At 43.5% G+C, this 15067-nt stretch overlaps 1 protein-coding gene across 2 annotated transcripts in view; it reads right to left on the reverse strand.

The window, feature by feature from the left end:
• The window catches only part of Rsu1 (Ras suppressor protein 1), a 188558-nt gene that overhangs the window by 155997 nt on the left and 17494 nt on the right, over window positions 1-15067 (reverse strand). For both annotated transcript variants that reach the window (XM_021149442.1, XM_021149446.2), the window contains exon 3: window positions 3553-3603. In XM_021149442.1, the coding sequence (XP_021005101.1) occupies window positions 3553-3603 (51 nt within the window). The remainder of the gene's footprint in view (window positions 1-3552; window positions 3604-15067) is intronic.

The raw sequence follows: 15067 nt of genomic DNA on the forward strand, positions 1-15067 counted from the left end.
CCACCACTACCACACAGCACCCCTCAACAACTGAGCAAATCCACCACTACCACACAGCACCCCTCAACAACAGAGCAAATCCACCACACAGCACCCCTCAACAACTGAGCAAATCCACAGCTGCACAGATGGAGCAGACATCAGGCTCCAGGACACAATTCACTGTTTCTCTGGGGCGCTAAGATCCAGTGTGCTGGGAATAAGAACATGGTGAGAAAGGCAGAAGACAGCGGCAGACTGTGCACCAGCTAATTCCTGAGAGACCTACTGATCCAAGGGCCCCCCTCTCAGCCCCAGCCCGCCGTTTCCTCTCAGGCTTTCCTTATCCAATGTCTGCTTCCTTTGAGCAATCATGAATTTACCCAGGTAAACTAGACACAGAAATGATTCTTGTTAAGAAAAGAGAAGAAAAAAAGGTTAACATTCAGTTGGAGCAGCCCAGCGCTATCCTAGCAAGCACGAAGACCTCGCTTACCCCCAGAACTACAGAAATAAATAAATGAGTACAACTTTTTAAAGTTTCTTTATTCTGAAACTCTGCCCATTGGGCAGAAAGAATTCCGTATGTCCCAGTCCATATCTACCCATCACGGCAGAAACACAGAAGAAACAGAGCAGGTTGTTCCTCCTCCTCGACACCTCCTTAAATACACCACAGGCTGGAGCATGGCGGAGAAAGTTACTGCCAGCATTACAGCGGCTTTACCAGACTCCATCAACATTTCATTTAAACGTTTTACATGTGATGAAAACGAATCACCAACAATTATATCTGGGACCTTAGGTTTTTAATTTCTGTCGTTTCATAGTTACAGAAGACCTGACAAATCTCTCCATGCAGACCAAGGCATGCAGCTCATGATGGCAAAATGCTTGCCTCATATGCACAAAGCTCTGGGTTCCAGCCCCAGAATTTCGAATAATAAATAAATAAATAAATAAGTCTTTAAAAGGATGTCAAAATCAGATCTACATAAAGAAAGAATGGCCTAAGGTAAAATAAAACATTAGAAATAAAATTCTAGAGATGAGGAGAAGGGTTAGTGGGTAAAGCGCTGGCTGCAGAAGCTGAAGACCTGAGCCCAGATCCCCGCATTCACATGAAGACAGGATGGAAGGAGGCTTATGCATCTGTAATCCCAGCCTGAGGGAGAGGTAGAGACATGCGGGTCCAAACCAGCCAGCCTAGGCAAATAGGTGGGCTCCAGGTTCAGTGAGGAACCCTGGTGCACAAAGAAAACCAGAGAACATGTGAGGAACACCTGGCTTGAACCTCTGGTGTCTAAGTGCTCATGTATTCACACACATGAACACAGAAACACAATGCATGAACATACGCACACACAATACACACACATTCTACACACAAAAATACTGGACCTTGGGATGACAAAGGTCACCTTAGAGCATTCATAACCACACTTGTATTATATTACCCCACGTGGATCTTTAGAGGTCAAAACCTCTAATAGAAAAAGGACTGTTAACCCAGTGCCCCAGTGAGCAGATGTTAACTCAAAAGCAAACGTGTGGCCCCAAACAAGGTCCCACACTGAGTAAGCTGGTCATTCCTTCCATAATCAAGCAAGCGGAAATGTCAGAGTGGTGTAATTGGCACTGTGCTGGAAAAACACAAATACTTTAGCAAGATAAAAGTAAGCAGTGCTGAGGGGTTTATCTTTTGAGTCTTTTGAGCGGTTTTAATGTAGCCTTGTCAGCCAGTCCCTATTAAACAACAGAAAGTGAAAGACACTCATTAGAATAAAAAGTGACAGGGGGTGGGCTCAGCCATGAACACATAATGCATATTTATACCGCTGTCAAATGGACATATTTACTATAAACACTTGAAAAACCGCAGCTAAGTCATCGTTTAAATGCCAGAAAAATAGTAAAAGATGCTAATTTGACCTTAGTGGAACAGATCGAGTGTCACAGGCACTACAGGATGGCTTGAAAGAGAACCCACCAAGACAATTAATTAACGTTTACTGGATTAGGTCAAGAGTATCTCAAATGCAAGGAGACAGAGCAAACAGGGAAAGAAGACAAAGGTTGGGTTCCTTCACAATCAATCTGTTTAACAGGAAGCACAGTTTACCACATTTACCCCTCTCTTATGTATCTCAGATCTTATAGCTTGGAGATTCCTAAGGCTTCAGTCTGTGCAGATACAGTAAAGGACTCAAACAACAGCTGTTGGGATGCTTTTTAGAAGACTAGATCAAGGAATGGTCTATAAAAACGAACCACATCCGACAGTCTTGCATAAGCAATAGTGAACACAGAAGACCTACCAATCAGCTAACGTTTTCATAAGCTGCTAACGTGGAGTGTCGGGAATTCCTGCTCAAAGTCTTAAGGAATTCTGAGATCACGTGGTGGTGTACCTTTCAAAATAAATTGCCAAGCTCCTCTGACCTGGAACTGTGGTTGCCAAGGGCAGGAAGAACAAGTGCTATAACAATGAGATCTGTGCATTACACGAAGTGTACGTGTGACACGTAGGTCTCATTTGCAGCCTCTGTGGTCACCGCCACTTAAACATGACAATGATGGTACTTTGCCTAAAAATGAGCTCATCAGCCTTTTTGCAGCACACGAGGGGCCCTCCTTCACTGCCATTCTTAATTCTCAGTAATCAACGGCTCGGTGACATAGCCTCCAGCTCTGTCTAACGCATAAATCCACAACACAAATCCCTCACCGTGACATTCTGCTCAACTTCACTGGACTCGAAAAGCCCCCTAACAAATGCTTGCCACATGATTAGGAAATCACTCAAGTCTGCAGGAAATGTGGCACGTGGGAAGAGGTGACAGTCAATTAGGGATGAGAAAGGAGAGTGGGTCCCTGTCATTAAAATCTTTAAAGCTTTAACACCAAGAAGAAAATGGCCCATCAGTCACTCGAGATATTCCTTTTAAACAGATATCAATTCTACCACCCTGGAACCACTCCATAACAGCACTGATGCCCAAGAGAACCCTACAGAAGGGACCCAGGAACCACTCTCCAAACAGGAGAAAAATATATTCAATTTATACATCTTGTGAGTTTTTCTCCATCTATAAAGCAGGGACAAAAAGCACTTTCAACAATGAAATCTTCCCCACTGGAGGAAGAAGTATGGATAAGAACAAAGACTTTTATTCTAATATAGTTTTAATTTTGTTGCTGAGAGTTGGAGCTGGGGGAGACCCTTGGCTGGACTTGAACATGTGGGCTAAAGATACTGTCTTGCCTCAGCCTCCTGAGTATCTGGGATACAGTTATATACTGTCACACTCAGCTCAATATTTCCCTCATGAAAAGCTAAGCACTGGCCAGACGTTTCCTATTACCTCAGAACTTATACGCCTATCAAAAAGTAGAACTACCAGCAGGCACAGGACAGGGAAGAATTCTTGAAGGAGAGTAGGGGAACATACACATCTTAGTAGTGTGACCAAATAAACTTCACTTTTTCCCTGAAATGGTAAGTTATCATTACTTTCTCTAATGGAAATAACATAATCAGAAGGAATGTAACCGAAGAGAAATTTGACTTACTTGTTAGCTTGTTGTGGCTGAGCACCAGTTGTGTGATGTGGGCTAGAGAGACTGGAAAAGAAAGAAACAAACAAGCAGTTAGGAATGTTTACAATCACACTTCCTTCTCTTCTGGGTAGGCTGCAACATTATTTGCAAAGGTTGAGGCAATGCCTCTCAAAACCCAAGCTAGAACTGTCAGCTGAGCGTTAAACCAGATGAAGAAGGCATGCCATCGATCTTGCAATTAGCACGGCAAGTTGAAGCTAATGAGATCCATGTCACAGGATCAAACATTACAAGGACCACTTAGCTTCACATGACCACCTAGGTCAGCTGGCCTAACTTGGACCATCCATCTCAATAGGGTGTATCTCAGAAGAACTGTCCGAGACTGCAGAGAGAAACTGGAAGCCTTGCCTATTCTGAATGAGACCTTCATATCAAACTGGTATCAGTAGACCAGCAGTGGGTAGCCCCACCCCCATCATCCTTCCCAGAATTCCTCTATGCATTGTTGCAGGATCATGGGTAAACCCTGTCCAGATTGCCTCTAAATGTAGTTTAGTTGACGTGTCCATGTATTGATTTGGAATGTCTACTGCTTGCCAGTTTTCAGTCTTCTGATGGAGAGAGTCTATCTGTTTCCCCTGTGGCTAAAATAGTTCCCTAAGTATAAAGGAATAAAATGAGCTGAGCCTAACAGTTGCAAACAGTGAGGGAAAGGGGGGAAATTAGCTTGCCATGTTCCACTTCAGGTTCTAAAACTTCGCAGGGCACTCAGAAGTCTAAACGTACATTTATATAAGAAGCCGGTTCAAATCTTCTTCCAATGCTCTGTCTCTAAGCACATTCTTTTAATGCCGTAGAAATTTTTGTTTAAAGGGACAATAAGAACAGATCCCAGCAGACTGAAAAGACAGAGAATACACACCGCCCCTAAGCATAACCTCTGCTCTGATGTCTAACGGCCTGTTTTCATTTCAAACATAATTATGGAAAAGTTCAAAATACAAACACAAACCATCCTAGTCTGGTTCACCAACATCAAGTTGACACCTTATAACAACACCTTATGACAGCTTCAGGGGATACTAGGGTGAAGCGAAGTCCTACATGACCCTCAAAACCATAAGGTTAATCCTACATATCATGGCCAAATGTAATCTGAGCCCCCATCCAATAAAGACTCCATTTCTTTACAAGAAAGGATTCAACTTCAAATCTACATGTCACACCCTGCTAACCCTTTAATTTCAGAGTATCTCTTGTCCTTGAATTCTACTGTCTTGATCCTGATAAATTGCTGGCCAGATTATTTTGGATTGTGTCTTTGCTATGATTAAGATGAGCCCCTCTCAAGCCCACACCTGCCTCCTGCTCCCAGAGGTCCATGTATAAATGGCATTGTTCCCAGGGCAGCAGTATCATGGCCTGTTCTGGACCTTCATGAGGTCAAGGGAGTGAGTACAAGAAGGGAGCTATGGAACTGGCCTCCCCATTACCTCCCCTATCTCCCTCTTTGGTTCCTGGCATTGGGGATGGGCATTTACTCTAACACATGTTTCTACCCTAATGTACAACCTGCACAAGAAAGCCAGACTGATGTATCTGCACAGTCTTGAACTTGAGTCTCCAGAACTGTGTGTGAGCCAAAAGAAATTTGCCTTGATTTTGTAAGTATCGATCGTCAGGTAACACTGTAGATACAGTCTCTCGGCCTGGACCTTCCTGTTCACTGATCCTCATCCGTGTGGCTATGCTTCTGTGACAGGAGTATGGAGCTAGCATGCTCACACTGCATCCTACCCCACAGCCTGGGTGAAAATGTACTGACACGAGGGGTCCAACGGTGAGCACACAGTGCAGCTGTCTGTGCAGTCCTTCGTAACTAGTAAACACAAGAGGGGTTGGGAGGAGTACTGAGGTCCTACCTCAGCCAGGAGGCTCCTGAGACAGGCGAGAATGGGAAAGGTACTGATTCAATGATAACTCAGACTCAGTGGTAGATGCAAGCTGCTAGTCCAGGTACTCTCTGTTCGCTGACGATTCTCAGTCTTCTTTATTCTTCAATTCAGCTTAAGCCTATTAGCTTAATTCTTCTGCTTAATTCCTCTCCCCTCTCATGCTGTCGCCTTCTCCCTCTCATAGAGCCTGAACCCAGTCTTTTATTTACTAAAGCTATATCATCAAGGTTTTAATCATTGTTAATAATTATCAAAAATTCTTAAATGTACATAAACTCTAGGAATTCTGGATCAATACTCCCACCCCCATTTCCTGAACTAAGCACAAGGCAAAAGCACACCTCCTTATAGGTTTACACAGCCTGTTCTTCATAGGTAGCCCACCACAGCTCTTCCATTTTTCTGGTCCAGCAGACAGCAGTCTTTAGTAACTATGCCCATATAAAAACAGAAAGGTAACAGACTACTAAAATTAAAATGATTCCTTACACAATTTTGAATTTATTTAAGTAATACAGTAAAACAGTTCTCTCTAGTATCTTTCCAGGCACTGTTATCTTCAATTCTTCAATCAGCTTGAGAAATAGTACTAACTTTGTATATGCTTCTAAATTACTTTTTAATTCTATAATCTTCATTTCTGTATCCTAGCAATTCCATAGCCTCATGTACTCTTCTCTGACACTATTTATTCCTAAATCATATATAAAGTCCTATATTTTCCATCCATACCCTTTCTTCCTGAGAGCACTCTAACTTTTTGTCCTTGATATCTCTAAATTGATCCTGGCTAATCAATGCAGCAGTCATTGGACCGGGGGGTACATGTGCTTTCTCATGATTCCAAAATCAAGGCCACGTCTGGCAAGGAACCATTTCCAAAAAAATGCCACATAGGCTTTTATGACCCTTATGATTCCATGACCCTGAAGTCCAAGTGGAAGGCCTGTCCCTATCTTCCACAGCCTCATTCCTGAAACCGCATCTCTTTCATTTACTATGGCATGATTAGCTCTAAGTAATGGGAAAAGTATATTTCCCAGAAAGAAAGATTGAAAGTAGAGAAGGAAAGGCAGAAGATCAACTTTGGGGCAAGAGCAACCACCAGCACCCATGGGGGTCATGAGATCAATGGCCTGGTGATGTTCCAGGGGCAGGAACTGTGTTGCGCCTCCCCTTACACAGCCATGCCAGACCAGCATGGGAGGAAGGGCGTATGAAAGCATACCGATGCTCTGTTCCTCGCCCAAGTTTAAACTTGGTTGTTTTTCAGTTCCCAACTGAGGCAATTTCCCTCTCACGAGACAGTCTGCTAATGACTGCAGGCAACATCTGTTCTATCAACCATGACCAGGAAAAAAATCCAAAACTTTCTATTCAATTTACACTAAGTATTTATTAGACAGCAATGGTCTAACTCACTGAAAATGTCACCTGGAACCTCAGGGTACAGATCTATAGCTCCAGAGTTAAGGTTGTCCATGACATAGACGTCGAACATAGAAGGGTACTGAACTTGCTGACCCAGGTGCTCCTGGAACTAAAACTCCTTTCTTGCATACCTTTGATGGTTTACAACATGTAAACATATATGTCCTATACAACTAACAAGTCTCCCTGAAGAGCTGCCCTGGGTCAGCACAGACTGAAGATTCCGTGCTTGTTTATGCTTGCTTCCTCTTGCTGAGTCAAATAGCTTACGCCTTTATTAAGGCCTACTAGAAAGCAGGCTCTGGCAACAGGATATGCACATTTCTGTGACAATAAGAAGAGGGGTTCTTGGTCTTGAACCCTCGTCTCAGCATGGCCCCCTCCACATCGGATTCAGATGCTGACCTGTGCCTGGCCCCTGGCTACCAGATGCCCTCTTGCTGTGTGGGTTAAGGTACCCAACACTGTAAGACTGTCAACATACTACGCCCCCTGACCCACACTACACCCTTGGTCACTCCTGAATATTTCTGTTCTGTCCCACAATGTCTCTAGGAGGAATTGGGGGGGGGGGAGAGATCAAGGCAACCCAGAGCTCTCCTGAGCTCTCCTGTAGTGTTTCAAAGGAATCATCATGGCGGCCCCATGTGACTAGCACTTGAGATCTCAGATGCTGTGAAAAACCTCACCCATTTTTCCTCATAAGAGTTCAGATTTTCTGGTCTTCTAGATAAAGTAGTCCTCTGTTTCAGAGATGGAGAAGTATGATGTGACAAAAATCTCAAAAAAATTCCCTTGTACCAAACAGGTCTCACAGATGAATCCGTTAGGATTATGTTCTGTCTCGTGTGAGAGAACTAACAAAAAGCAGGGATTACACTGGGCAGGAGCCTCTCTAGCACACAACAGAAGCAGCCCACAGGTCCCTTGGGTGCCCAAGGTTAGTCCCCACCTTCTATGGGCTAAATGTCTGTCTTTTTTTGAAGCAGTAATCCTCAAAAGTATTTGGAGGTGGGGCCTATAGCAATTAAGGCCATGAAGGTGAAGCGTCCAGGAGTGGTAGGGGTGTCCTTAGACAGAGAGACACAAGACAGATGGCTTCTCCACATCCCTGCTGCCATCTCCAGTCAATGAGGACAAGACAAGATTGTGGCCATCTACAGACCAGGAGAGGAGATCTCACCAGGCCCCAAATCGGTTGGCGCTTGGTGCCTCAACCTGTCAGCTTTCTAGACTGTGAAGAAATTAACCCTCACCATCCATGGCTTAATAAAAATACAAATTACTAACAGGTACATCAAGACTTCAGGTGACTAGATGACTAGCTGAGGTCCACCATCATAGAGGTGCGAGGTCCAATGTCCACCACTCCCCCTAGAAGAAGGGAAAGTATCCCTCAAGACACATCTGAGAACTTGTACCTGGTCTCCTCTACTCAGGGGCATTCAGTACATGGCACTGCCTACTGAAAGATGGGCTGGAAAATACACAAATACAGGCCACCACTAATTAGCAAAAAAAAAAAAAAAAAAAAGCAGAGCAGTTTTACTACCAAGAAACAAACTAAATCTAGCAGATAAATAGCAGTCTCTCACACTGACATCTGAATGTCATGGGAATCAATTCTGATTACAAAAGAAAATTGATAATTTTTCCTCTCTCCTTCTGCCTTAATCTTTCCTAAGATGTCAACAAGTAACTAATTAGAAAGGAGAAAAAAAAAAAAAAAAAAACTCTGTTCTTCCTAATGATGGGAGAAGTTGATAGTGACAGATTTAATTGGGAGAAGCCAAGGCTTTTCAGTCATTTCGCCCTGTCCTTCCAACTACCACTTAGCAGGAAGGAAAACAGTGGAGCTGGGAAGTGGAGCTGTTTCTGTAATCTTAAGTTGCTGTTCCCCTGACCGCACCACTAGAATGTTTTTTCTTTCTTTCTTTCTTTTTTTTTCTGTCTCACTATTGTTACAGGGCTCTAAGCCAAAGCAGGTGAGACGGAGAGAAATTAGAGCAGGAAAGAAAAACTTTATAAAAGAGCTTTGAGGAAAATGTTTAGGGCAACAAAGGGCTGAAGGCTAAGTCTGCAGGGAAGGCAGTTAAGTTGGACGGGATCAAGAGAAACCTGCCAAGCCTGTGACAGGAACAGACCCAGTGACAGGAACGTATTTATACAACCAGCCACTCCCTACCACTTGAGAAAGGTGGGTTCATTGTGACTTTCCTATGACAACTGTGCGGCTAAAAGAGAAGAAAAGATTTACTACAATAGAATGGGTTATTTCAGACTACAAAAGCCACCCGTCAAACATGCCAAAGAAATGGAAACAGGCTGCATGCCCTGACCTGCTCCTGGTGCCTCGTTGACCATAATCACACCCGGGGAAGGTTCTCTACTGTGCTAGTAACACCTCTAAGGGTGGGCTCTGCTATTCATAAGTTCCACCAGAACACTGGGAGCAAATTGCTAGCAAACCTCCAAAAGCGATATTCAAGTATGATTGCCCCAGTATCTGCAGAGTCCGTATCAAAATTCAACCCAATTAATGGAAATGTGCCACTAGTTATGTGTTTTGGCTCCTTCACTATTCTTTCAACCTCCTTAAGCAGTGTTAAGGAGTGGGTGTTGTAGCAAGCTTGGGAAGACCCGAGTGCATGTACAGCGTTGGACATGCGCATTGCCATATTTGACATGCGCACTGCCATATTTGACATGCACACTGCCATGTCAAGGACCCCAGGACCTCAGCCACACGGGAGTGGCAAAGCCTTCCCTGTGAGGGACTCCGAGGATAGATGGCAAAGCCTTCCTCTAGTGTCAGTGTGCATGTGAGTAGCATGTGCACAAAGTCACCCCCTGAATGTTACAGCCTAAAGGCTGCTCCTACTGAGATCAGCTGAGCCTGCTTCCTTGTTCAGCTGAAAAAACAAACATGCCTCCACTTCTCCAACAGAGAGACGCGCCCACCGGATCCCAGCTTTTCTGTCTTGTGTGTGTTATTTCTTCATCCCCTCATCACTCCCAGTCAGGTTTCCAAATCCCCATCTCTGCAAGGATATGGGAAGATATGATAGTTCTTGCCGACCAACAATCAAGAGTGGAGACAGATGTTAAGTTTCAGGCCAGCCTGGGCTACACAGTGAGTTCCATGAAACCCATAGTGAGATCCTATATCTAAAGGTAACAAAAAGAACGCTAGCTGGATAAATGATGAGGCATGGAATCAGACCAAGACAAACAGTGGGAAACAAAATGCCTGGACGGGAAGTATTTGTGGAGAAGTAGGGACAGGAAAAGGCTGCTGGTTCTGTAAATGTAACTGTTTATTTTATAACCATGAAGGGAATGAGCTGTAAAAAGCCAAGGGTTGAATCGATAATTTCATGGTGAAGACAATTCAGGGCTCATTTAGGCAGATACTCATTGCTATTTACTGACCACACTAAGAACACCAGCCAATAATCTCTACTTCAGAGATTCACTTACAATTTCTTAAAAGTGGCACCGATTGCCCATCGTGCTTAAGCCCAAGAAGGTCGCAGAAGGCATCTGCTGCCCTAGAATGGTCGCCCAATTTAGGAACAGAAAGCACATACCCGTAACTAGATGCTGGTTTAGGAGGGTCAGCGGGAAAGGAAGAGATCTAAAAAGAAAAGATGATCAAAGGATGTTCCTCACAAGAGAGCACACATAAAGGTGCTGGTGCACATCTTTTACTCCCAGCAGAGGCAAATATGAGTTCGAGGCCAGCTTGGTCTATAGAGTGAGTATCAGGACAGCAAGGGCTACACAGAAAAAGAGTGTCAGGGTGGGGGTGGGGCTATGCTTTCAAATAGAAAGACACCATGTAGTGGCGTTGGCTCTGAGGAACATGTGGAAACAGAAGCTATGGGATCAAACAGAGGCTATGAGTGGAGAGATGCAATGTGGAGAAGGTTCAGAACCGGGAAGAGCTCAGCAAGGATTCCAATGCTGCAAATTCAGGGAAACAAACACTAACTAAAAACTCCTGGGAAGGGGGCTGCAGACATGACTCGGTTGCTAAAATGCTTGGCACACAAGCAGGAGTTGCTGAGTTCGCACCCCTAGCACCTGCATGATGTGGGACTGAAACTGTGATAGTGCAGGTGGGCTAGAGATAGGCAGGGCCCTAGTTTTCACCAACCAGTGAGCCCCAGCTTTGGTGAGAGGCCCTGTCTCAAAGAATAAGGTGGTGAATGATATGAAGTCACCTGACATCAGCCTGTGTTCTCAAATGTATGCACACATACATATGTGCATGTACACAGTAAACCTGTACATAGGCATGGCCCACTCACCCCCAACACACAAATAAAGTCCTAGAAAAAGAATCACCGTTTCCGGACACACGGGGAAGAAGCTAGTGTTTAAATGAAGGTCGGTGTTTTTCATTCTCCTTCAGCATAAAACAGACAACATGAGAAGAAAAACACCAGCAGGCTAAAGTCACCGCACCTATGATGACACTATAGGGGTATTTCCAAAGTAACCCACATAGCATAATGATGGGGCACACTAAGTAACTGTCTCCAAGGCTTTCCACTGGGAAACTAGGAAGCAAATGTCTCCTCTGATGGCACTTTACAGATGGGAGGGGAGTTTGAGCTTCACAGATGGCATTTACATCTATAGAAAAGAATTCAAGGCTTGTAAACACATAAAGTGGCAATGAGCTTGAAGTGGTCAGAAATTCTGTCACTGGTCAAACTTGGCCTTTATTGGTCCCCCAGTGTTGCTGTGATTCTGTTCATAGTAACTGGGCTTTAGCCATCAGTTCATCTGGGAGGCACTGTTATCATCGAAATACAAATGGCTTACTGGGTCCTGGTGCCTTTTGTGGTACATAACATGGAATCTGATGGGCCAACTGCACATGCCCTTGGATATTCAACATGGCTACCTTGTTTTACAAGAAGGGACACTGTTCAAAGACTGAATGATTCTACTATGAACAGCAGTAATCATTTATATATAAACACAGAGACTATCATGTTAATACAAATACAACCAAAGTTGTAAACTTTTAAAGAACTGCTTTGAACTTTGCATAAAAGACTATCCCAATAGCCTTTTCCATTTTGGTACCCAGTGAGTTAGAAATTGTTACAGACTTAAGCAGCTTAAATTCAATGATGCCACAAGACTGTGGGTACTGGCTGGTTGTCAACACCAGTGCTGACCAACTTGAGGTTTGCATCTCTATGATGTGAGATTAAAATGCTATCATTTAACCACAGCTGAAGCTATTTCAACCCTCGTGGTAGAATACAGATCCAGCCCTTCTTAAGTATGCAGGTTCTGGCAACATATTAAAATGAAGACAGACAACAAAATGTCCAAAACTGAGATATAACACAAACATGTTCATCAGTGCACTCAGAATCATAAAAAAATATTTATTTTGGATTTTAGTCATAATCTAAAACCTTAAACAAAAATCAGTGTGGTATGAAAGCTTTTCTTCATTTCATAGCTAATTATTATGCAAGTTTACAAACGCCTTACTGATAAATTTAAAAACAAACAACAAACAAAAACCTTGGTTACCATTTACTATAAAGGGTTTGTCTGCTATGGTTACCTTGAGTTCATTCTACAAGAACACAGATTATTACCGGGAGCAACTGAGTAAAAACATGATACTTCATTCCAGTAGCAAAGAAACCTCCATGATGAGATCACTAACTGAGAGCTTTGGGTTAGGGAGCTTTGGGTTAGAGCTTTGGGAACTGACTTGTTCCGAGTTGGAGCAGAACATGAATAGAGAGGACGGGGGACTTCTCCTTTCCCAGAGCTGCCATCCAGAACAGATGCATCTTCAGTTCTTGCTCATAACAGCTTCTGGCTGCTGAGCCTTCAGTCTCTGGGACCACGTCACTAACCACTCCCCTTTCTCTGGTTCTCAGGCCTTTGGTTTGGGTCTGACTATACCACCACCGTTTCTCGTTTTCCAACTTTCCATGTGGTCTGCTACAACTTCATGAGATGACATTCACACTCAGTCTCACTCTAACTCTGTACACATATGTATAAAAATGATCATTTCTTTTTTTTTTTTTTTTTGAGAGCCCTGACTAATTGCAGATAAAGGAGAAAAGTGCACCTCAGAAGAGAAATACCTAAAAAGAAGTTCAGTTAGGAAATGTTTCAAGAACCAGTATCAGTGTAACTCCATATCTGCCCATCTGCCTCCCATCTCCTCCTTTGATTCATTTGTATGTGTGTGTGTGTGTGTGTGTGTGTGTGTGTGTTGCTTATTTGCATTGACTTACTTTTTTTTTTTTTAGCACAAACTGTTCTTTGTATAACATAAACATGTCTTTTTAGAAACTATAGTTACTTTGCTACTTAGTTTTTATGGTCAACTTGACACAAAGCAGAGACACCTGGGAAAAAGGAGCCTCAGTTAGGAACTAGCCACATCAGCTAGCTGGTGGGAATGTCTGTGGGGGTGTGGTTTTCTTGATTACCAGTTAATGCTGGAGGACCCAGCTTACCTTGGGCAATACCATCCCTTGACAGCTGGGGCTGCACAGCATAAAACAGGCTAGCTGTACATGAGCCAGAGAGAAAGCCAGCAAGCAGCATCCTCTACAGTTCCTGCCTCAAGTTCCTGCCTGCAGTTCCTGCCTTGGCTTCCCTCTAAGATGGACTGTAACCTGTACGAATAAATAACCCTTTCCTATACAAACTGCATTTCGTCCTGATGTTCAGCACAGTGAAAAGGCAACTGGACAGTTACAGAACACTAGAGCCAAAGGACTCTATGTCTTCGTTATGTTATGAGGGTATAATCAACTGCCATAAAGTAAGCAACTGAAAATAAAGAACAAAGAGGCTGTAAATTTGAGGCAAAATTAGGAGAGGCAGGGTGTCTTTGAGAAAGGGGAAATGATCTAATTATATTATAGTCTCTATTAAAACTAATAATAGCTGGGCAGTGGTGCCACACACCTTTAATCCCAGCTTTTGGGAGGCAGAGGCAGGCGGATTTCTGAGTTCGAGGCCAGCCTGGTCTACAGAGTGAGTTCCAGGACAGCCAGGCTATACAGAAAAACCCTGTCTCAAAAAAAAACAAAACAAAACAAACAAAAACAAAAACAAAAAAAACTAGTAATAATTTATTTCTGCAATCTAGAACTTGGTGCTCAGAGGCCTGAGACTGCAGACTGCATAATCCCACACAGAAAGCAGAGAGGCAAGTGTGGAGGGTGGGGGTGCAGATGAGAGCAGCTTTTCAGCAGTCCTCTCTCAGGATGATCTGCATGTCCCTGAGATATCACTGACTGACTCCCGAGCCTATTCACCTCTTTTTAGGGCCTGATTCCCAACACCTTTGGGACCTGGATGAAGCTACTAACACGTGGAGTTGGGGGCACACTAAACCCACAGCATGTTTAAAATCTGAGAACACGAGATTGGTGGCTGCTTATTTTCTTTCTAAGAGTCCTGAGGGCACTAGAATCAGAGCTAAGAGTACATCCTGGTTTCTCGAGGCTTCATCTAAGGCTTATTGTTTCTAAATTGGGAAAATAAATTCACACTTGGTCTTTATAAGACAGTAGAAAAATCTTACCATAATAAAAGGAGTATAAACGTGAATGAAAAAAATCTATATTGAAAAAAAAATGACAGTTACATAAAAGCATTGGGCCGAAGGCAGATTGCATAGTTCCAAGCATCGTGAGGTCCACATCCTAACACCCTGCGATTGGAAGATAAAATCACTAGATCGCCCTGGAGCACAAATTCCTCATGCTAAAAAGGAAAGAGTGAAATAAAGTATTTGACTCTGTGACAGAAAGGAAGGAAAGAGAAACCAATGTTGGTAGAGGGCCCATGATGTCAACACGCTGTGTTAGGATATCAATAGTACTGAGTGCTTACCAACCGTTCACAACGTGAAAGCAGAGGTCTAAGAATTTTAACTCACCTATTCCTCTATAGTAATGGCCGCATTACCAGCACCTCTCCCAGATTCAGACATGGAAAATGAGGCCAGGAGAGGTCAGGTGACTTTTATTCCTGGCTGCAGAGAGACACCTTCTAAAACTATCCAAATGAGAAACTGGTTGGTTTCTTTGGGGGGAAGGATGCGGGGGGGGGGGGGGGGGGGGGGGGGG

The sequence above is a fragment of the Mus caroli genome, chromosome 2 (assembly GCF_900094665.2).
Source record: "Mus caroli chromosome 2, CAROLI_EIJ_v1.1, whole genome shotgun sequence".
NCBI lineage: Eukaryota > Metazoa > Chordata > Mammalia > Rodentia > Muridae > Mus > Mus caroli.